We start from the raw sequence: 24,229 nt of genomic DNA on the forward strand, positions 1-24,229 counted from the left end.
CTAAATTCTTTTATGGTACTTCATTTTATTTTTGAATTTATGAATTTTGTCACACAATTATTTTCATCAGTTTAAGAAGCTTGTTCAGTCTCAATCAGAAATGCACACACTCTGATTCACAAATATATATTTAAGCTTCATGTGGATTTATGAATTTATGTTACATGTTTGCATAAATGTATAGTTGTGAATCAGAGCATGTGTATTTGTGAAACAGTTTGTCTCCATTTCTGATTATTGAGACTGAATACACTTCATAAAGTAAGATACCTAGTTATTTTGAAATATCAGTGAAAGATAACAACCTACTTTCAATGCTTATAAAAGAGGTGCAAAAGAATAAAATTGGCCAAACCTTCATTATACTTTTATGACATTTTGACAAAATCCAACATCCTGCATCCATATTTTTTTAGACACATCAGTGACAGGATTGTTGTTATGAAAAAAAACATGTTTTTTTAAATACCAAAATTTGCACATTATTTTTTTGTTTTTGTTCTGCCTGATTTCACAAGACAATCTGATAAACTGTTAATTGGTCTTCCAAAACCATCTGCTGAGTTCTTCCCCTTTTACTCAATATTTTTGACTACTTTTTTCATCTTGAGTAATATTATTTTGAAGTGAAACTGTTCCTTCTTGAGAGCAAATTTTTTGATACTTCATTACCTTGGAAAAAGGGATTTGTAGCACATTTTCATAATAAAGCAAATGTTTGATTATGAAAAATAAATTCCTCAGTGTTCATAGAATCGGCCTGATTTCAACTATGGCCTTGGCAAAAACATGTGAAGTGAGCAATAAAGTAAAACTCATTTTTTGTCCCTTCAGGGAAACTGATCCAGCTGTCCATAGTAAATAACAATCCAAGACTCTGAGTGTGCACATTTTCACAAATGCTGTTTTAAAAAGAGAATACATGCAAGTCAACAGAAATATTCACTTTCACTATGACGTTTTGCTGCAGTGAATCGTTTCTGGGTGAGGTAGATGTTGGAACAGGGATGAACTGCAGAAAACATCTGCTCCACCAGCACGTGTGTCACTTTTGTCAGTTCGGCGGACTCATAATCTGTGTGTCTGCTTTACTTCCAGGCTTTAGAAAATGTGTTGAGTTGTTTGGAAAGGTAAGCGCCAGATCACACCAAGTGCGCATCGCGCGCCTTTACGCGTGCGTGTAAACGCAGGGTGGTGCCACTAACTGTAATTATGTCGCTGTAAGCTCCTCCTCCGTCCATTTTTAATCTCTTATCCGCTAATGCTGCGGCAGACATTTACCACAGGCAGCGGGCAGCTAACGCGGGCTAACATATCCGAGGTCTGAGCCGTGATTGGGGAATTTTCCATCGACTCCCGGGAGACCGTGTCAGGAAACAGCCTGAACCTGCGAGGGCTCGGCCGCAGACGGAACACCTGTGCAGCGCTCACGCAGGACACACACGCAGGTACGCTGCGGGACACGTCCTCCTGATTTTCATCGTGATCCTGTCAGATGGATGCGCTTGCATGCTGTAATTGTTGCTTTCTGAGTTGCTCTGGCAGAATGAGTTGATCAGGCAAAGTGCAGGAATTTTCAAATTAAGCACTATTCGGACTACATTGAAGAGTTGGACAGATCAACTTTCTGCAGGTTTCCAGCCCTTTTCCTCATTCCTGCCAGTTATAGCCTTTGACCTAACTTTTTTGAAAAACAAGTTCATGATAACATCATACTGAAAAAGCAATCTTTGAGAAATCTGTGAGTGACAGAAAGACTTGCTTTGTAAAAGACTCAGAAATGTAGACAAACTTGTCTCGACCACAGGACACACCTTTAGTATCGTTATCTGTGTTTTCTCCTTCAGAACAGCAGCATGGCCGGTTCTGGGGATACAGAGGGATCTTTAACTCCCGTGGTTTTCATCCAGCTTCAGCAATACATGGAAGGTGAGGTTTGTTCTTCACTCTGTTTGTTATTGAAATAAAAGTGAAACCAGTGTCGGGTGTGGCTCAGAAAAGGATCAGCTGAAGGTGTTCCTAAAATTAATAATATATAATACTCCAAAGGGCCCATAAGAGTATCACAAACAAATCCTCACATTATATTACCATAAAACAATGCACACATACTTATAAATACCTATAGTGTTGTCATAACTCATGTGTAACAAAGTATTCAATACAGCGTGCATCAATTTCAGAAAAATGCTGTGACTTCAATACAAGTTCTGGCAGGTACAGGAAAAACTGAAACTGTAAAAAAAAGGCTTTCCTTTTTCATTCTCAAATGTGTTTTCCAGAGAATTAGCAGTCTTAAAAAATGACGTGTACCGGTACTGTCCGAGGCCATACCTGGGGCAGAATTATGTGAATGAGTTAACAGGGAGACAAAAAAGTGGGCCTGAGCTAAAAATACTGAATCCACTCAAAAGCTTTGAAAGAAATGAAATGAGTCGGTCAGCTTTTAGTGTTTGGGGAGCAGGGTATTTGCACACTGGATAATGGATGAAAAAATAATTACAGGCACAATCCCCCTGTCTGGGTTTCGAAAAAGTGTGTCCAATTTTAGAGAGGATGCAACTTTAGAGTTTTAGCTCTAATGAGAGATGAAGTGGCATGAGAATGTCAGTCATTCTGTAAATTAGTTGATTTATTTGTATTTTTATCGGATTCTTCTTCAGAAAGCAGTATGAGAGTTAAAGATGTGATCAAGGATTTTCGTCCAGGAGGTCGTCTGTCTGAGTACAATACTGGAGAGGTGAGTAAGAGTCACACATTTGGGTTTATTTAAAAAAATATAAAATCAATGAATAATTGTTGATAGAGCGAATTTTAGGTTGAAGGCATTTTTAAGTAGGGCCAGCAAGTTAAAGAATGCAAAACGAAATTCCCGTGAATAGGAAATTTAAAACATTAAGCTCAACTTTTGTAAAAGGAAGTTTGTAAAAAGCAAACTTCTGTCAATATTAGCAATATTGACAGAATAAGCAATATTCTGTCTTGGTTTAACTTTATTTTTGCTGATAATTTTGTGATCTCATACTGGATATAAATTTTGCCATTAGAATGTGTTCTTCCAAAAAATTTCCTTTATTTGCCATAAAAAATTTGCCCGAATTGTTCATTAATTACACTGACAACAAAATGCAATGTTTTTCATCCTCAGTACATTAATGCCAAAGGCTTCCGTCTCTTCCTCGAGACCTACCTGGAGCATAAAAACTTCCCTGAAGACTTCTGTGAGCGACTTTTTCGCTATTTTCAGCACGCGGAGCAGAATGGCTCCAACAAGACTGTGATGCCCAAAGAAGGTGATGTCATTTTAAGTGCAGGTCTTTTTCACCACAAGAGTTTGTAGAAAGGATTGTTCTCTGTTTTTTTATGAGTATAACACAGACATCAGAAAATAATGAAAGAGGAAAAAAAGCTTGTTTATTGAAACATTCTTTTTAGACTTTATATTCTGCTTGACAGCTTGTAGTACATAGAAAATTTAAACCCTGCAGCTTTGCATCAAAACGTTTAGAACAAAGTCACGTCAGAAAGGCCAGGAAGTCTCATCTAAAGTGGTCTTTGTTTTCAGGTAGAGTGTATCTGCGCGACGTGTCCTGTTACTTTTCTGTGCTGGAGGAAGCACAGCCACGAGAGAAGCTTGAATGTTGGTTCTGTTTTCTTGTAACACTAACTTGCTCATTTTAAAAACAATCAAACCCAAGCCTTTATAGAGATCTCTGACTGACTGTCTTTGCTTTTAGTTACGTTCAAACTCTACGATGCAGATGGGAATGGGCTCTTGGACAGCTCTGTAAGTAAGCTGACGGGTTTTCAAACCTCTGTACATCTTGCGTTTTGTTTTTTACCATGTTTTGTATTTTAACCTAACAGGAAAGAATAAATATATCTAAAATTCAATGTATAGTTAAATTGCAAAGAAAAACTGTTCCTTACATTGACCTTTCAACAGCCAGTTTTTGCAAAGCGTTCTGTAAAGTCCATTTTTGTTGCTGCTACACATAATTTTTTATTAATATTTATGATAAACAATGTTAGTTTATTTATTCATTCATTTCTTCAGAAAAAAAGTCTGTATATTTTCACACTGGTCATCTGATTACATCTAAAGCTTTCAGGACTCTTTTGTGCTTCCCTCAGGAAGTGGATCGTATAATCACCCAGATGATGAGGGCTGCAGATTACCTGGGTTGGGATGTGACTGAGCTCAGACCAGTATGTTTGTCCTTTCTTTGGCTTTTTGTTTCTACAATTACGACCATCATGAGTATATCTCATTTCATCAAGTTTGACATTTCAGGAAGGAAATGTTTGGCCTTGGGGATGTATAAAGAAATGAATGAAATGATGGATTGTGTGACAGGTGCTGAAAGACATGATGACTGCCATCGATGTGGACAGCAGTGGGACTGTCACTCTGGAGGAATGGGTGAAAGGAGGCATGAACAATGTACCGTTACTTGTGCTGCTGGGTTTAAAGGTGAGATTAAGCAGATTTATCACAACTTCCTTTTCATATGAAACATGCTGCCTAGAATCAAGTGAAAAGCTCAAACTAACAGTGTTTGCTTTTCTTTTCTTTCCTGCTCACCTTCAGATGATTGAGAAGGATGGGCAGCACATGTGGAGGATGAAGCATTTTAACAAACCAACCTACTGTAGCCAGTGTGAAAACATGCTGCTTGGCCTCGGGAAGCAAGGACTCTGCTGCATCTGTAAGATCCCACCACCAGAGAGCACTCTCAGTGCACATGACAATTACAAAAAGATTTATTTCATTGTTAATAGAACATGAAAGTAAAAATTCTTTCAAAGTCTGACTTTCAGGATTCTTGTCCTCAGGCTGCTCCTATACTGTCCACAACCAGTGTGCCAACAAGAAATTAGAGACCTGCCCTCCTACTTTTGTCAAATCCAAGCAGGAAATTGGCGTAAGCAACGCCCCAATCTTCTCTCATCTGTCACATTTCACTAGTTTAACTTTATTTATACTTTTTAGATTAAAAGTTGCATTTACAGACATCAAATTAACCCTAAATTCTCTCCTACCCCAAGTCTGATTCTGTGTCAGTCATCTTAATTTATGTGTGAAACATAGATGCAGGGGAACAGACAGCAAGAAAAAACAACATTTACTGGGATTCAAAACAAAATTACACATATAGTCAACACTGCAATGACAGAGAACATTAGCCTTTGTGTTCTATCCAGCAGTACTTTGTTACAGAACAGATTAAAGCTGTGTACAACCGTTCAATGCTGGGATTCAGCACAGGCAGGGATTGTGAGGGTTGTGAGGGGCTGTCAGCTAGCAGAAGAGAGTGTGAAAAAAGGGATGATGGGAAATGAGTGCTGCTTACTCCCCACCGCTAGCCTGGCTTACAAGTCAGAGGAGAAAATTAAATGGACTAATACCGCTATGCAGAAACTATGTCCTAGAAAACGACAAAGGTGCTTTGATTATGCTTAAAAACGGCAAAATGATCATTTAAAAAATCACTTTGAACTCTTTAAAAATATATTTAAAAAAAGACTGGAGTGGGATTTTAAACTGTTCAAACGTATCCAATCCTACTCCTTCCAACAGAGGCTTTGAGAAAGGGGGCGATTTTGGCTGATTCTTTTTAAGGCAACATGACATTACCCAGAGGGAGGGTCTATGGGCAGGGATGCTCAGTTTAGCTTAGTCTGTTTAGTTTAGTTTAGCAATCAGTTATTGTATTTTATAACTGATTTTATGTTTTGTACAATTATTGAAGCCCATTGAAACAGCTCTGTTGTAAAATTGGGGTACATAAATAAAACTGACATGGATCTCTGAAAGAAACATCAGTCAGCACTTATTTCTGTGCGGGAAACACTGTCCACATGTCCTGTGTCCTGCAGAAATCCTCTCATGGCTGGATCAAAGTTGACTGCAACAACAGCAAGTGTGAGGTTTGCTCCAAGAAGATTAAAAATCTAACTGGGAAACGTTGCGTGTGGTGCCAGGAGATGGTGAGCACATGCATGTTTGAGGACTGGATCGCTGCTTTCGTCTTTCACTGATTCTGTTTGCTCTTTCAGCGTCACGAGGCCTGTGTTTTGCCAGGCATACCAAGATGTGGTTGTGGGCCACTGAAAGACCACATTCTGCCTCCGTGGGCCATTTATGCTGTCTCAAAGGTAAAGCTACTAAAAACGAGTGGCTGAGCGAGCTTTCAGGAAATGTAGAACTTTTCTGTTATCGATTAACTTCTGCTGCAGGAGGAGGACAGCTGCCTGTTGAACGTCACTCCTGATGGCCACATCCTGCAGGTCAGTCCGTTTACTTGTCCTTTTGTAATGAATGAACATTTTCACACTTCTATCTACATACATTTGTTTTTGGATTTCTTTTCAATAGATCATCAATAAAATAATAATAACAATAAATAAATCTGTGCATCTAAAACAGTATTACTCCATAAATCTGGAGTCATAGTAGAAACCTGCGGATTCTTTCACATAAGGTGAATTTAAAAATTACATGCAGTTTTTTTTACATGCATATAGCACATCCTGTACTTCCAAACCAGTTTTAATTTAGGTTGTTTAGATGATGAAGCTTCATCTGTTTTTGTTTCAGATTGCTCAAATTCCTGACACACATCCTCTGTTGGTGTTTGTGAACCCTAAAAGTGGAGGAAAGCAGGGTGAAAGGTAAGCAGCAGACTAGTATATTTATGTAAATGTGTACCTTTAATTTGCATTTTTTTTACTGCTCACATTGTTTTTCTCCTGTGTCTTCATGCAGAGTGCTTAGAAAGTTTCAGGGACTTCTAAACCCTCGTCAAGTTTACAACCTGTCCAATGGAGGTCCAACCCCCGGGTACAGTGTTCAATAATCAAGTGCTTTGTACTTTTAACATTTTTATTATTTTGGTTTCGCTTACTACTTGTTTGCTTTGTTCTCCAGGCTGCACTTTTTCCGCACTTTGACTCAGTACAGGATCCTGGTGTGTGGAGGGGATGGCACAGTTGGGTGGCTCCTGGATGCCATAGGTATTGTATACCCCCCCCCCCCTCAAGTTTTACAAAGAGCACTGAGAATACCAGTTTGTGCATAAAAACCGTGTTAATTTTAGACAGAGCAAACCTGCAGGTTCATCCTCCGGTGGCCGTTCTCCCTCTGGGAACAGGCAATGACCTGGCTCGCTGTTTACGCTGGGGAGGAGGTACAACAACCAAACCCATGCACTGTTACAGGATGTATAGCTCACACATGAACACTAATTTATGTGTTTATCTCAAAAAAGGCTATGAGGGCACTGACCTGAGAGAAATCCTGAAGGAGATCGAGAAAAGCGAGGTGATTCCTGTTGATCGCTGGAGCGTCCGGGTCATACCAAACGACCCTCAAGAGGCAGGAGATCCTGTACCCCAAGAAATTATTAACAACTACTTCTCCATTGGCGTTGTGAGTAATTCAAGTATGACTTTAAATACTTGTGTGATTTGAGATACTGATTACTGACACATTAAGGCAATGATGTGGTGTTCTCTGTTTATTAAAATCCAAATATCTGTGTGGATGGACGCAGGATGCCTCTATAGCTCATCGTTTTCACTCCATGAGAGAGAAACATCCTCAGAGGTTTAACAGCAGGTGAGTACTCACAGTATAAAAATACTCTTATGAAGGTTTCATTTTGATCTGGGACTCCAAAGGAGTGGCCTCCCTGTTGGTTGACCGACTCCTGGACTTCTGAGGAGCAGCTCTTAAAGTTTCTGTCTGTACTGAAATGTTGGCCTTGATTTGCATGTTAGGTGAAAAGTTAACAGAAAAAATGTTTTCATTGTTTAAAATGTACAGTTTTGATTAAAAATTACCGTTTGCAATCTTCAATTATTTCTTTTTTTTCAATCCTTAGTAAGGATGTGACCAGTTCTAAGCTAAGGAAAATAATTTAAAGATTGTATGTTGTTCTCTGCTCTTAAGGATGAAGAACAAACTGTGGTATTTTGAGTTTGCCACTTCTGAGACCATTTCTGCTTCCTGCAAGAAGCTCAACGAGAGTCTCGTAATCGAGGTGAGTTGAAAAAAGTGCCATTTGGTGTTTTCACCAAAGCAAAGTTCAGTTTTGATGTTCAGACGGGTTCTTTGTCAACAGTGCTGCGGAAAGCGTTTGGACCTGAGCAGGGTGGCCTTAGAGGGTATAGCCATTCTCAACATACCCAGCATGCATGGGGGCTCCAACCTTTGGGGAGAATCTAAGAAACCGGATAGTGTGTCAGAGGTCGGGCGTGGCGAGGTCATAACTGACCCAGAACACCTTAAAACCGTCACACAAGGTACGTTTGTCTTCTGAATTTTCCCAAACCAGGGGGGATAAATAAATGACAGCCGTTTATTTTTTTCTGCAGTGGCCATAATGATGCCCTTGAAAATGTTTACAATTTTGAAAAGTCTTTATTTCAACATCCCTCAGATATGAGCGACAAGCGTTTCGAAGTAGTGGGTCTGGAAGGCGCCATGGAAATGGGGCAGATCTACACTGGACTGAAGAGTGCGGGCCACAGACTGGCACAGGCCTCCCAGATTACCATCAGGTTGTTAACTTTTGCCATCAAGCATAAACAGAAAAACAGCAGAACATACAACGACAAACTCATAATGAGATGGGATCCACATTTTTAATAAATCGTTGTTTTCTCAAACAACATTTTAAGTCTGACAAAATAGACTCATGGGATTTGTGTAATCATAATTCTTGATTTGTACCTCATACTGCACCTTTTGTTTTTATTTGTGTGTATTAGCAATTGTGTATTCTTGTGTACATTTGGATATCAAAACATATAAAATATCAAAAATCTAAAATACAATTTACGCACACACAACTCGAAATTACACCGGCTCAAAATACCTAGAAATTCAAAATGGCTTCTACGCATTAGAATCTTTAAATAGTCACACCAATCACCTGATAGACACACAAAACTGCTATTTCGCACAAATCAGATTTGAGACTCCTTTCATGTCTTCAGATTTGTGTGTAGATGATGTGTTTAAAGGCTACTAGAATGCTGGGTCATCACAGTTTTCTTAATAGCCGCTTTGAGCTTAGATTGTAAATATGTAGTAAAAAATCAGCAAAACAGCAAGGCTGTGAAAGGTGTATCATGTCACAGTGAGGGAACACTGTATTTATTTGTTGGTGGAATAATAATTTTGTAAAATCTAATAACCAAATATTACTATTTTATGTCACCACCAGACAGCGGAATTTCTGAAAAATCTAAAAACAATGCAATGAACTAAAACTCTGTCCTCCCCATATGCAGAACAACCAAAGCTTTGCCCATGCAGATTGATGGGGAACCCTGGATGCAGCCTCCTTGTACAGTAAGTATAAACCAAGCAGCAGTGGTGAGAGGAGATTAGAGTCTGACAATGGAAAGTGACTGATACCAGTTACTCAGAATGTGGGTGTAAATCCATTATTACTCAGGCCTGGGAGCATCTGTGGGTGAGATTCTTGACTCCAACTGAGCAAAGGAGACTACCAGTAACTGTACACATTATTGCCTACATGCAGGACATGTAATAATCAATATACAATAATAACTAAATAAATAAATCCACAAGTTTTTTTTCTTGAGTTCTGAAGTCATTTAAAAAGCTAAAATTGGAATATTTCACAAACTCTCTTTGCACATTTAAAAACTGATGGATGATGGGAAGAGGGAGGGCTTACCTCACGCCAACAGTCCTGCCCATAACTCAGAGACATATTGCGAATAACTTATGCCGCTCTGCAGAAACTACCGGTAGAAAAACACAGTTTTTACTAAAACATATTGGCTATTCATCATTAAAAGACCACTGAGAACGCTTTCATAAGAGTTTAAAAGATGATTAGTTCACATGTTCAGGTTGTACTATAGTATGAATGGATAATTGTATGTATTTTTCAGATCCACATAACTCACAAGAACCAAGCTAACATGCTAATGGCTCAACCAACCAAACCATCAGGCTTCTTTCACCTGAAGTGAGGCTTTTACGGCAGCTTCCCGCCCACAGAGTCACAGCAGAGTCTTTTAATGTCCATTGCTGAATGTGCGTCTTTGTTTTGTCGTGTCCATCCTTAGCTTTGAATCTGCTTTTCATTTTACAATGTTTGCTTGCATTTGTAACGTAAAGGAAGGAAATATAGCCCTGACCTCCAGAGTTCAACAACACAGCTACATCCGAGATCTTTTCAAATCTCTTTGAATTTTGATGCCTGTTCCCAGGCATTGTACTGTTGTACCATAACTTTAATGACACTTATTTGAGATATTTTATCATCTAGTTAGCAGAAAAAGAGCCAACTCTGTATTGGTCTTTAAAACTTTACATTTTAAGGGTTTAGTTGTTTTCAAAAGTATTTTTAAATTGTTAAAGGATTTTCCAAAAACAGCCAAATATATACATATTTTTTCCAGAAACAGATATTTTTTTAATATAGCAAGTCTATTGAATTAAATAAAAGTTTTGTCCTTTAATGACTTTAATTTCCAAACACTTTCTGTCTGATTTGTGTGCCAACTTAATGTGATGTAACGTCTGCATGATAACAAAAGAGCAGAAAATTGTGTTTCTGAAGAACACTAACATAGAACACGGATGTGTTATTGCACTAGATGTTGTGATGTTTTTGTGTGATTTCTGTTTATTGTGTGTTTACTGCAACTTGTAATGAAGTGGCTTTGTGTGATCTCCACAATTGCTCACCTTTGTAATGAACACTGTCCCGTCGTGTGGCTGGAGGAATTATTCATCTATAAACAAAAGGTTCTAGATCTAAATCTAAATCTATTTAATTTGATTTGATTTGTCTCATAGATTTAAAAATTGTTGAAAAATTATATTTGATGGTTTTGTCAGAAATCAAGTGAAACATCCCAACTTCATGAGTAATCCACTGCTTTAGTTAGATGCTCTAAACATGAGTAATACGAACTTAATTGATGGTAGTAAATTATTAATTTCACATTTTCAATATCAGAATCATTTCCATAAACCAACTCATGCCAAAATGTGGTGACAGCAAGCCAAATGTTATTTTTGTGATTCTCATTTTCCAGTGATGTATTTAATTTTTTGTCTTCAGCTTTTATAAATCTGTTTACTTTTTTCCCTTTGGATTTCCAATTATTCATGTGTTGCAAGCTTCATGATTGTCCGTTTATTTTGTCTGGTAAATATTCAATGTCATGTAACCCTTGTGCTATCCTAGGCACTTTAACATTGGGAGTTGGGTCATCTAGACCCACTAGACAGTGTACTGAACCTTTTTTGATTCAATGATTGGTGATCTTCATTGGTGTCCATGGATTACATGAAATCTTTCCACCTTTATCCACCTTTGTCATGGTAGGGAGAACATGTCAATGTAAAGGTGGGGTCATCTAAGATAGCACAAGGGTTAAATGTGAGTCCTAACAGTGTTGTATTATCATTTTTACAATGTAATCTGACAAATGTTCAACATATTAAATACAAATGCAGTTTTCCCACTTGTTTGTCGTTTTCCATGGGTTTAAGTGGCATTTCAATATGTACATACACTTATCTGCCCCTGTGTTAGGTCCACCTTGCTAGTACCAGGCTGGACCTCTTTTTGCCTTCAGAACTGCCTTAATCCATGGTGGCAAGGAACTAGAAATATTTCGCAGAGAGTTTGGTCCACATTGACATGATAGCATCACATAGTTGCTGCAGATTTGTCCATGATGCCAATCTCCCGCTGCATTTCATCCCAAAGCTTCTTTATTGGCTTGAGATCTGGTTATCGTGGATGTTTATGAGTCCAGTGAGCTCATTGTCATGTTCAAGAAGCCAGAGTGAGATGATTACAGCTTCATGACGTGGTGCCTCATCCTGCTGGAAGTAGCCATCAGAGGATGTGGTCATAAAGGGATGAATATGGTCAGCAATAATACACAGGTAGGCTGTGGTGTTGTAACCATGCTTAGGTGGTACTAAGGGGCCAAAAGTGTGCCAAGAAAATATCTATGAAGGTAACAATGTGTTGATATGGAAGAGCTTGCAGATTTGATGTGAGAACTTGTGAAATAGAATGTGAGAACTTGCGCACCAAAAATCTAGGGTTTTTTTTGTGCACAAGTGTTCTCACATCAAATCTACAAGCTCGTCCGTATTGACACATTTTTACCTTCATAAATATCCCCCACACCATGACACAACCACCACCAGCCTGAAATGTTGATACAATGCAGGATGGATGCATGCTTTAATGTTGTTGACGCCACCATCTTAATGTGGCAGCAGAAATGGAGACTCATCAGACCAGGCAACATTCTTCCAATCCATCCATCCATCCATCCATCCATCCATCCATCCATCCATCCATCCATCACATTGTGAATTCTGCGCAGAAGTATCCTTAGAACCTGTTTGCTGATACTCAAAAACACAAATCCCTCCACTGCCCTCCCAAAATTTATGAAATTCTAACATATAAATAAATAATTACATAATGGAGGAAATTTGTATTTTTGAATAGCCTATTTGGAAATGAAGATCGTGAGTCTAGCTGTCAGTCAATGTTTGAGCATCAATCTCAAACTGTTACGATTTTGCAGATCAGCTAGTTAGTTGGAGATTTTAGTTTCACTATTGGATGCCAATACTTGCTTACACTTGCTGGTTTGCACTCTAATCTCCCTCGAGACAGTTCGAGTGTCAGCATGGGATGGTTTGTTGTGGAGATGTAATGGCAAAAAGGGCATTAGGTGATGCTTAAATTAACACTGGTTAATGAATGTCAGCAGCTGTGGATGTGACATTTATAGTGCAAACTCTCTAATAATGACAGGAAAGTGTCTTGGCTCATCGTTTTGAATTTCTGTTCCCTTAATTTAACTGTGGGTCTCACAGCAAGATTAAATTAGCAGCACTTAAAGGAATAAATATTTACAGCATGTCTGCTCCATGATTTCCATTTTTGTTTTTGCTGACCTAAATAAATGGATTTATTATGGTATAGTGAAATCAGGACATCACAAGCTCTAAGTGGGACTCATGGGGACATAAAAATGCAAAAAAACACAGAGTATTCAGGCTTTTTGTTCATAGTACTTATTGTCCAGCTTGTAGATTTCTTGTAGACTATATATCGGAAAGATATGAAATGATTGGCAGTTGTAGATCAGCTACTAGTCAATTACTTTTTTTGACAAACACAGCTGTAATTACAAAAAGTGGTCTGAATAATGCATATTACCCTTGTGCTATCCTAGGCACTTTACCATTGGGAGTTGGGTCATCTAGACCCACTAGACAGTGCGCTGAACCTTTTTTCTTCAATGATTTGTGATCTTCACTGGCTACCATTGATTACATGAAATCTTTCCACCTTTATCCACCTTTGTCATGGTAGGGAGAACACGTCAAAGTAAGGGTGGGGTCATCTAAGATAGCTCAAGGATTACTAAAATTACAAATGCTCTTTGTCAATATTGGCTTTGTCTGTATCATTGTGTTCTTTAACCATTCAGACCTTTGTTTGAATAAGCCTAAAACTAAAAATAGAATCAAATAGCCCCATTTATGTGCAAACATTTAAGTACCAATCCAATCACCTTTTAATCTTTATTATTTTTTTTAATAAAGTTAAAAAAAAAAAACTGTATTTCCAGGACACAGTTTGTGCCAAGCAGCAGGAGTTCGTTAGAAATTCTTCTCTTAATTGTGGGTGGTCCTGTTGGCGTGGAGTAAAGCTGTCCCTACTTCCCGTCATCCATCTGTTTACATGCTCTCACATTAGCTTACAGCCCCAACCTAACATTACCGGTGCAACAAAAATTGCTGGAGCTATCCAGCTGTGGATGAGGAAAATAAACATGTATCTATTTGTCTACAAATGGATGAATGAATGAATGAATGAATGAATGAATGAATGAATGAATGAATGAATGAATGAATGAATGAATGAATGAATGAATGAATGAATGAATGAATGAATGAATGATACTTTATGAAACTTTAATAATCCCACGATGGGGATATTTTTTAGGTCACACCTACAAGCTTTTTCAAATGAAATTTTTTGTCTGCTCCTGGTTCACCATGATTTGAATAAAGAAATACTCAGATGTGCAGTTTTAAGCTTAGTTTCTTCAAATATGTCCTCCATCATCAGAAAAATGCTTCAAGAACATGTTAAAAACACTAAAAACTCTTCTTTTTTTTAAATCAGAGTAGGTATTCTATCTTAATTAAAAAAAGACAAAAAGTTAGTTTTTTGTCAAAAAATATATAGGCTAAATTTAGAATCCATAAAAACACCATAACATCATTTACTCTTTTCTATTATACAGTCAATGACTGAATTTTTTTTTGCATTTCATTTAACATTATGTGGCACAATGGTTAGCGCTTTTGCCTCACAGCAGGAAGGCCCCCGGTTCAAGTCCTGCCTGGGGGACCTTTCTGTGTGGAGTTTGCATGTTCTCCCCCATGCATGCGTGGGTTCTCTCTGGAGTCTCTGGCTTCCTTCCACCGTCCAAAAACATGCTTCATAGGCCAATTGGCAACTCTAATTTGTCCATAGGTGTGAATGTTAGAGTGAATGGATGTGTGATATGTGGCCCTGCGACAGACTGGCGGCCTGTCCAGGGTGTCCCCTGCCTTCGCCCACAAGTGGCCGGGATAGGCTCCAGCAGCCCCGTGAGCCAGAAAGGGACAAAACGGAAGAAGATGAATGAATGAATAAACATTATTAGAGTACAAATGTATATTTAAGATGTTTTATAGGATATTACACAAAAAAGATAACTTTTTTTTTCTTTAATTAAATAGAATTTTTTTCTGGCATTAGATCCTCCCATCAAACGTCCTTTTGTTCTCGATTTTCATGCAGCGCCGGTTCCTTAATTTATTTTTAGCATTTTTCATTCAATAAAAGGAGTTTATTTTTAGAGAAAGGCACGCCCCCGGCTCTTACGTCAATGGAATCCCGTGCGTGCGTCCCCCAGAAGAGCGTCCGCATAGCGTCTCGAGCACGAAGCTGATTGGTTTGTCTTCCGGAACGTTCCACAACACTGTTCACCATATTTGGACATAGATCCGCTGCTTTCCCCATCTCTCTCGCCAGAAAAAACAAGGTGACATATGGAGTCCTGCTCGTTGGACCGAGCCAGTGTGCGAACATGAGCGTGTTTGAATGGTAGAATCCTGTCAGCAGCTGGAAGAACTGACTTCACCTCTGGTTTGGAAATATCTAAACAGAAGGATATTCGCGTAAAACAGGTGAGTTAAAGTTGTGTGCTGCTGTCTTTCAAATGTGACACAACAGTAGTGTTTCAAAGTTTTACAACTCTAAGTTATATAATTAAAAAAATAAAGAGTTATACTAAAAGTCATTACAGCATATTTGTCAATTAAAAATGATTAAAGCCATGAAACAAAATGTTGTCATTTTAGTTTGCACATAGAATTCTGAATTAAATGCCAAACTTTCATCTGTTTTTCAGTATTATTCAAATGTATGCTTTCATATAGACATTTTTATTGGAGTCAAATAAATAAATTTCAAATTTTTATGTTACAATAATCCCAACTTGCGACATCTTTGCATTATTTTGTGTTTCGTGTCCAAACCCTGAAATTGGATCTTTAGCTGTTCTTGGTGCAATAGCTGTTAAAAGAGTGTTACCATCTAGTGGAGCAGGTTATCAAAGCATTAACAGCTAGTAACTCAATTTGTAACTACATTTCAGGCCTCCACTTTACCGCCCTATATATTTTTCAAAGGCCTGATGGATCTGGATGAAATGTGACAGTGCACATTCAGGATACAAATTTTATTTTTTGTTAATTTAAAGAGAAATCGAGAAAAACACTCATTCATTTAACGTAAATACTATTTAACTTATATCACATCAGTACCAATTTGCAGTGACTTGTGTTTTTTTGGATATGGTGAAAAATTGTGTAGTAGAGAGCTTTGCTGTGATCATGCATAAATAAAAGCAACATTTATTGTGAGCGTTGAGGAATAAACATAGATTCTGTGTCTTGTCTTTCTTAGCGATGCCCTGTGCACAAACCCAGCATGCATCCCTGCCCCATGACATCTTCTTTAGCTCTGAGCTTGTGAATCCTGATCTCAGTCCAAAACTAGTGATGGAAGATAAAGGCCAGAGGGGCCAGCTCTCTACATCCTCCCTGCCAAGCATCAACACTTTAGTGGGAAACGGCTATGCTGGGCAGTTTGATGCCTACTCCTGCAAGGTTACCACTGCCCCTGCTGCGACTACAGTTTCTTTAAGCCACCCAGCAGCTGCTGATAGCTCTAGTCCACACATGCAGAACCAACCCTTCAAGCTGGATGATCTCCCGGTGTATGGCTGTTACCCAGGATCTTTTGCACTTAGCTGCCTTGATGAAACACTCTCATCATGCGGCTCAGAATTCTATGCCACTGTTTCCTCTCCAACCCAGGGATTTCAGACAGAGTCTGCACCTGTCTGGGATTCCCCTTTTAGCCCTTTCCCCTCAGCTCCTCCATGCTCAGTGGACAAGGCTGCCATGCCACAGCAACTCTCCTTTTTGACCTTCAGCCCCGCACCAGAACAGCACTCCACTTTGGGCCACCACCAGGATTCTTTTCCTGGTCCGGATGACCCTTTCTTCCTGTCTTCTCGGCAGCACGTGTATCCCCTTCACTGCCTCCACACGTCTCTGGAAAACGGACCTAGGGAAAGCCCCAGAATGGTGGAGGCGGTAATGATGTCTCCTAAAACCCCAAACTCAGGCACCAATGAAGGCCACTGTGCAGTTTGTGGTGACAATGCATCCTGTCAGCACTACGGAGTCCGCACCTGTGAAGGATGCAAAGGTTTCTTCAAGGTAAAAACAAAAATCATTTAGCTCCTACCATTTATGATGTAAAGTGTTCTTTCTGATTCTTTCTGAAATAAACAGCTATGCAACATTATCAGACATATTTTTTTCACAACTTTATTTATTTCACTGAAAATAACAATAACGATTTAGACTTAAATAAACTCTGGACATTTCCTGTTGGATGAATTGATGATTAATTGATTGATCAGCTTAGTAACAGAAATAGGTATATATCTTTAATTAATCCCATAATGGGGAAATTGATTTGTTACCACAGATTAAAAAGAAACAACAGATACTAATAAAAACAACAGATAATATAAGATAATAAATAACACAAAAATTCAACAAATAGCTTAGGAATTGGACTTTTTTTCTACAGGATTGTTTTTATTTTTTAAGCAAATTAAGTTTCTTAAAATAGCATTTTATATCCCTTATCTGAGGACAAGGAAGGAACATTTAAAGAGAATATTGAAATTGGAAGGGGATCAAACGACAGTACAGCCTCTTTTTGGGTGACTGATAGAGGGAGTCACACAAAATAAAAACAAAACTTTTGAACTCAACTGGTGCAAAACCGATTGTGGCCACTAAATTAGCTAACACAAGTTCTCAGGCTTTTCAAAGCAGCAAATATAAACAAAAATATACCCTAAAACACATCAACTAATCAAATAGAACACTGTTAAAATACAGTTAACAAAAAGAAACCCAATCAGGAACTAATCCACAAAACATGACAGCAACCATCAGGGAACCATGTAGGCACATTTACCTAATATAGCACAATGTGTTTTTTTTTTAGTACAGGACACACGTGAAAAGTGTGTTGATGTGTTAAGTTAAATGAAATCCCAATAAAACATAACTCAATATGTAATCTCTTTTTAGAAGTAATGTCAAATAAAAATATGTTGTAGTTGGGATTTTATCATTTAAACATTTATGAAATGGCTGTATTTTTCAATTTTCTTAACAGTCGTCAAATTATATTTGAGATACATTCTAAATTAAAAGCTACACAGATGACACACTTATGTATTCATGCAGTTGAAGCAGCGACAACAGATTATTCCTGGATGGTGTATTATAGAGTATTATAATAAAAGAAACTTAAAGTTTTGCCCCCATCATATACAATAAAATGGATAAGGATAAACACTGGAATTCCTTCTTAATGTTACACCATTTTAGCATATCTGTGAAGATTCTCAGTCATGGATGGTTCTGTGTCAGACATTATTTTAAAAGTTCAGCTGGATTTTTTAAGTGGAAGACGTTGCGGCTTTTATCCAAGAGTCTTTCTCAATTACTCCAGCGTGATCCTCCCTCTATGACACCAGTGATAAAGAAGTGTCAGCAACAAAACCATTTTCTTATAACTAACATGAAATCAACCAAAAAAATCACATTTGCAAAAGTAAAATTTATGGCAGAAATGTCATATCGTACAAAACACCAGTTAAAGTCACCTGTGAGTTCTTCTTTGCAATATTATGACATTTTAGTTCTGCTTTTGTTCCCTTTTTGACAGCGAACTGTTCAGAAAAATGCTAAATATGTGTGCCTTGCCAATAAAGACTGTCCAGTGGACAAGAGGAGGAGAAACCGATGCCAATTCTGCCGGTTCCAGAAATGTCTCGCTGTGGGAATGGTCAAAGAAGGTAAAGTTATCCTAGACTTTTAGAGCTTGCTTTGGACAATGTATGATAAGGATGATTCAAGCTTTTCAAGGACAGCCTCGGGCAACCAAGGCCAGGAATCACAGACACGTAGAACCAGATTTACGGTGTAAAAGAGAAAACTCAAAATAATATGCACTTGTTCTTTTTAAAGAAGGATAAACGACTGGTCGCATATATCTTCTTCTTTTCTGTCTGATAGTTGTCCGCACAGACAACCTTAAAGGTCGTAGAGGACGCCTGCCTTCCAAGCCAAAGAGTATGATTGAGGCTTCATCCACGATCCCCAATGTCAACATCATTGCCTCTCTTGTAAAGGCTCATTTAGACTCAAATCCAAGTGCAGGAAAGCTAAACTACTCCAGGGTAAACCGCAGTACCTGCTTTCTAACATCTCAATGTGAGCAGCTACCTTAAAACAAACAAATAACAAAATCTCTCCTCAGTACCAGGAGAAAACCAATCATTTGAAGGAAAAGGAAGATGCTGGTGATATCCAGCAGTTCTATGAGCTGCTCACTGGTGCCTTGGATGTTATAAGAAAGTGGTCTCAAGCCATCCCAGGGTTCACAGACTTCTGCGAGGAGGATCAGGAGCTCCTCCTTGAATCTGCATTCGTGGAGCTCTTCATCCTCCGTCTGGCTTATAGGTTTGGGATTTTCTTTTAGTAACTTCACAATGTTTTTGTGCATCTTACAATGCAATGATAGTTTAAAACTCAACAGGTCAAATCCAGAGAAGGATAAGCTTGTCTTCTGCAACGGTGTGGTCCTCCATCGACAGCAGTGTGCCCACAGCTTTGGAGACTGGATTGACTCGATCATGGAGTTTTCACAGAGCCTTCACCGGATGAATTTGGACCTCTCCTTGTTTGCCTGTCTTGCAGCGCTTGTGATCATCACCGGTGAGAGGCTGTTCACTTGTCAATTCCTGGTCAGAATGTTTTTTAATCAGGACAATGTTTCTTACGGGGACGTCTTCTGCACTCAGATCGCCACGGCCTCAAGGAGCCAAGACGCATTGAGGACTTCCAAAGTAATCTCATCAGCTGTTTAAGGGAACATATGAGTGAGAAAGGATCAGAACCAAGTTGGACACAGCCCAACTATCTTTCTCGATTACTAGGCAAACTCCCTGAACTGAGGACTCTGTGCACACAGGGCTTGCAGCGCATCTTCTACCTAAAACTGGAAGATCTGGTCCCTCCTCCACCGATAGTGGAGAAGATCTTTATGGATACTCTGCCATTCTGAAAAAAAAAGACAAAAAAGGAGGTGAAGAGAAAATGCCTGCTGTGAGTTCTATCACCAGTTTTCTGATGGGGACATTTACGTTCTAGCTTCTTCCAAAAAACATTTTAGTCGCAAATGTATAATTTAAAATGGTATTTCTGTTTCCTTTATATGAGTGTTTGATTGGGAATAGTACTTACCATATTTTCTAAGTATTTTATTTACGACAGCACTGGTACTTTAAAGTTTAACAATGTCAATGGAGATTTAGCTTTACACAATGAAGGGGCACAATAATCTCTCAGAATCATTTCTTTAACATGTTTTGAACGTTCTATCCATCCATCCAAATTCATAACCTGCTGAATCCCTTTTGGGGTCATGGGATTGCTCGAGCCAACCCAGCAACTGTTGGGCAAAGGCAGATACATCCTAAGCAGGTCACCAGTCTGTTGCAGGTTCATACAACCATGTTCACATCTAGGGGCAATTTTAGAAATACAGATTAACCTATGAACCATGTTTTTGGACTGTGGGAGGAAGTGTCCAGAGAAAACCCGCTCATGCCCAGGCAGAATATGCAAACACCACACAAAAAGATTCCAGCTGGGATTTGAACCAGGGCCCTCTTGCTGTGAGGCGAGAGTGCTAACTACAACGCTGTAAAAACTGAATTTTAAGAAAGCAAAAAGACCTTTGTTTCAAGAAAAAAATATCTTATTTTCTCTCTTGTAAGAAAAATAATCTTATGAAGAAAGTTTCCATCCATCCATCAATGTTCTTAACACACTATATCCCTTTTGGGGCCACGGGGTAAGCAGTGCCTGTCCCAGCTACTATTGGGCTAAGGCAGGGTGCACCCTGGACAGGTTGCTAGACTGTCGCAGGCCACACAATCACTCCCTCACACTCTCACACATGGATACCTAAGGACGCTTAGAGTAACCAATGAACCATCGAAGCATGTTTTGACCTGTGGGAGGAAGCCGGAGTGCCTAAAGAAAGTCCACATATGCACGGGGAGAACATATAAACTCCACACATAAAGGTCCCAGCTGGGTCACTAAAAATGTTTCCTGAAAATAAAAATTCTTAATAAGATTATTTTTCTTCCCCCATCGGCAGATTTTTTTTGCTTATTTAAAGTTTTTTTCCATCAGAATAAAAAGTTTGACATATTTATAAGGGGCCATGTTTTTGCGGTGTACACCACTGTGCAGCTATTTGAAGAGTTTTTTGGGAAGCAAATTAGTTCATATGGAGTGTGTGATTAATAACAGAAGACACCATTTACTTAATAAGAAATTCTATTCTGATATCCATCAATTGTTGATCCCCTTCAGGTTCTTGTGAAAGGTCTTGGACCAAAGTGTTTTTTTCGAAAATGTTAGATGCAATCCTTATTGCCTTAAGAAAACAAAGTTTTGTGTGCTGCCATACTGCCACAGCTTTTGAAAGCTAATGGTGGCAGAAGCTGTGTTCAGTTGAGTGCATGTTTGGTTTGACAGTGAACTGGGTGACTCAAAACACAAAGTGCCTCCACTGGAACTTAAACTGTTAAAAACAAATGCAGAGCTGTGGTGTCCGGGCTGGGTCCTCACTGTTAAACTAGAAGACCATCAAGTGATGACATGTTGTGAATCTTTTGAAATCTCAATCCTCCTCACATGTTCTTGAGACTGTTTAAGTTTTAACTGCAGTGAAGTGATTCATCTTGAGCTGGAAATAGACCGAAGATGATTTAAGAGTCTCCTTGACTCTGTGATTACGCAAAGTGTTCGTATAAAAATGTATGTCACAGAAACTTGAGAAGTAAATTGCATTGATTTGCAGTGCAGTTCATCTGTGGCGTAATGTAGCGTACAGACCCACACATTTGCAGTGTGTGCTTGAACATCATAACTTCAGAATTGTGCGTTTTTATATACACTGTACTCATTTTTATATTTTAACTTTCATTTCTTAAAGAGTGAGACTGAGATGGGCTGCTCAGATGAGCACTACAGGTGGAAAGAACACCGTTGTTTATGCATGTGTGCATATTAAAGATATGGCTGGATATTTTCTATTAAATATGTTTAAAAAACATACAAGACTTATTTTTTATTAATATTCATCAGAAATAAGTAACATATTTGGTTTTGTCTTTATAATACAGTTTCTGATTGGTCTGTCTCACACCAGTTTCCCATTTTAATATTTTTATTTTTTATATCTTCTCTTCAGTCTTTTATGCTCAATTATTCAGTGTTTTATTACATGTTTTTTTACATTAACTTAAAAAACAACACATTTAAAATAAGAAGCACATATTAAGTACTTCAAAAGCACCAGTTTTCCTTCTCCTCTTGGTCTTTTTCATTGTGTTATTCCATGAAACCTTCAAGTCTCAGTGACCCCCAAGCCTATAGTAAACATTCACAGTAAAAAATGTTAAGTTGAAATCTCACACACTAAATATTGACAGATCTATTTTTTCTGTTCATTTATTTCTTTTCATTTTCACAAATCGACTAAAACAAAACATTTGTTTTTCTGCCCCTTTTACATATTTTGAATAAACAAATTTTAGAATAAAAACAAGAAAAATAGATACATTTACACATATATAAAACAGACATATATAAATATACAGTTAATTATTTTAAATGTACTTTACTAGACATATTTATATATATTTTGCAACATATCATATCGGAATGTTTGTGGTTTACATCAAAGTATTTTGCTTAGAATATCCCATATACTGGCAATTTTTGTTTTATTTCTAATTTTCTAAGTCATACCTAAAATTAGGTAACAAGGTACATTTATTTTATTTTAAAGCAGCTCTTTTTAAACATGTTTTTCTAAGGTGAGTTGTGATTTAATTTCTTTAATTGATTATTTTAGATTGTTCCATTTCTTGACTCCTTTGATTTACACATTTGGACTCTTGACTCTTCTGATAAAATAAAGTTTTATTGATGATGCATTAATTTACTAAAACAAGTATTTCTGTTTTCACAGATAATTGAAAAAACCCCACAATGGAATGAAGTCAGTGTGTGGTATAACTGAATAAAATACGAAAATAGTGAAAAAAAACAGAGATCATAGCTAAACAAATGTGTCAGTCCTTCGCTGAGGCTTTTCTGACATGGCTTTCATGCGTGTAGCATCCTCGGAGGAAGATGACACTATGCTGCTTTGGCTGCTGCGGACTTCAGAGCCCAGAGCATTCAAAAAGCTGACACCGGATCCTACTGTACACCATGTGCTGCTCATCTGGGTTTTGGTGCTGGCAGACAGAATGGAAAGACGGACTCAAGAAGAGAAGAGCAGGAGGCAAAACGAAAGATGGCTTTCATGGAGTAATTATTATTTTACAAATGTCAAGCATGCAACGCTTGACAGCATAAAAAATTAGGAAAAATGATCAATCCTGGTTAATTGGATGAACATTAAATGCAGTACTGCTGAGATTTCTTCCACACCAAAATTAATCAAGTTTTTTAACTGCTAGTAAAGTTGACTAAAGTTTGCGTTCCTATTAGCGGTCATGTGTTGTTCTTTCTGCTTCCATGGCAGGTCAGACATGTGTTCCCGCCTCACATTTCTTAAACTCAAAATATATATCCTCATGTCAGCATATCTGACATGTGGTTTTTTGACACCACCTTTTTTTTTCTTCCAAAAGTAGAACCCCTGCATTTGAAAATACCATCAGTTCTTTAACTTCTGACCTCACATAAATCACCAAGTCCAGAAACAAACCGTCGCCTTGCACCCATCACATGTGGGATAAGATCAGACAGCGTGCCAGACTCCAAACTGCAGACTCAGAGGCTTACACTCCCTCTGATACAACAGAAAGGTCTTCCAGATATGTTGCATAATAAATATGAGCTGTTGGATAAATTCTTCATAGTTGAGTATTGAAATACAGTCCAAATGTCAGCCTTCCCTATTGAGTTGCATGGCCTGTTTTTTTTTAGCAAAAACAAGCATTGATTAATATTGATTAAAGTTGTCATATACTTGGGGAAAGGATGATTATTTTAAACATTAATTCTATTTTGCCTTGTAATCTTTGACCTACAAACCCAACAAAGATGTCAACATGCTGCTTATTCTGTTTTAGTTATCCTGCATAAAGGATTTTATAAATGTTGGCTGCATTTATTACCAGGTTTTCCCTTAAAAAGGAAAGTTTTTTGCCCACTGGTGTATCACTAAAGTCAAATTTATGCCTTATTTATGCTGGATTTCATAAAATGCTTGATAGCAGGAGAGATCTTGAGATAAAAGCTAAACTATGCATTGAGGTAAAAGATAAAACTCGATTCATGCTAATCAGTGCAATTAATTAATAGTTTATTTATGCAAAATGGAAATGTCAATTTTCCTGTAAACACTGATGCAAAACAACTATTTAAAAAGAGCAATCCTTATTT

The 24,229-nt window shown here is 38.1% G+C and overlaps 2 protein-coding genes across 3 annotated transcripts; both read left to right on the plus strand.

Moving 5' to 3' along the window:
- The first annotated feature begins 1,181 nt into the window (after positions 1-1,181).
- On the plus strand, positions 1,182-11,520 carry LOC101165301 (diacylglycerol kinase beta). 2 transcript variants are annotated; one of them, XM_020703503.2, is made up of 24 exons: positions 1,182-1,448; positions 1,844-1,929; positions 2,664-2,740; positions 3,149-3,293; positions 3,566-3,640; positions 3,738-3,787; positions 4,135-4,209; positions 4,358-4,474; positions 4,592-4,709; positions 4,837-4,925; positions 5,881-5,991; positions 6,061-6,159; positions 6,241-6,291; positions 6,602-6,675; positions 6,770-6,844; positions 6,932-7,017; positions 7,101-7,190; positions 7,272-7,432; positions 7,557-7,621; positions 7,955-8,045; positions 8,127-8,307; positions 8,445-8,565; positions 9,301-9,361; positions 9,934-11,520. In XM_020703503.2, the coding sequence occupies exons 2-24, from the start codon at positions 1,857-1,859 to the stop codon at positions 10,012-10,014; spliced, it is 2,166 nt and encodes a 721-aa protein (XP_020559162.1). In that variant the 5' UTR covers positions 1,182-1,448; positions 1,844-1,856; the 3' UTR covers positions 10,015-11,520. The 2 variants fall into 2 exon arrangements, with proteins under 2 accessions (XP_020559162.1, XP_011473797.1); XM_011475495.3 differs by having other exon boundaries at positions 1,185-1,448; positions 1,848-1,929.
- A 3,550-nt stretch (positions 11,521-15,070) lies between these two features.
- On the plus strand, positions 15,071-22,897 carry LOC101165550 (probable nuclear hormone receptor HR38). Its single transcript, XM_020703504.2, has 9 exons — positions 15,071-15,277; positions 16,059-16,879; positions 18,414-18,543; positions 18,764-18,927; positions 19,008-19,210; positions 19,287-19,465; positions 19,552-19,629; positions 19,722-19,855; positions 22,803-22,897. Exons 2-9 carry the CDS (start codon positions 16,061-16,063, stop codon positions 22,851-22,853), a joined length of 1,758 nt encoding a protein of 585 aa, XP_020559163.1. The 5' UTR covers positions 15,071-15,277; positions 16,059-16,060; the 3' UTR covers positions 22,854-22,897.
- Positions 22,898-24,229: the final 1,332 nt, after the last annotated feature.

The sequence above is a fragment of the Oryzias latipes genome, chromosome 5 (genome assembly GCF_002234675.1).
Source record: "Oryzias latipes chromosome 5, ASM223467v1".
Classification (NCBI taxonomy): domain Eukaryota; kingdom Metazoa; phylum Chordata; class Actinopteri; order Beloniformes; family Adrianichthyidae; genus Oryzias; species Oryzias latipes.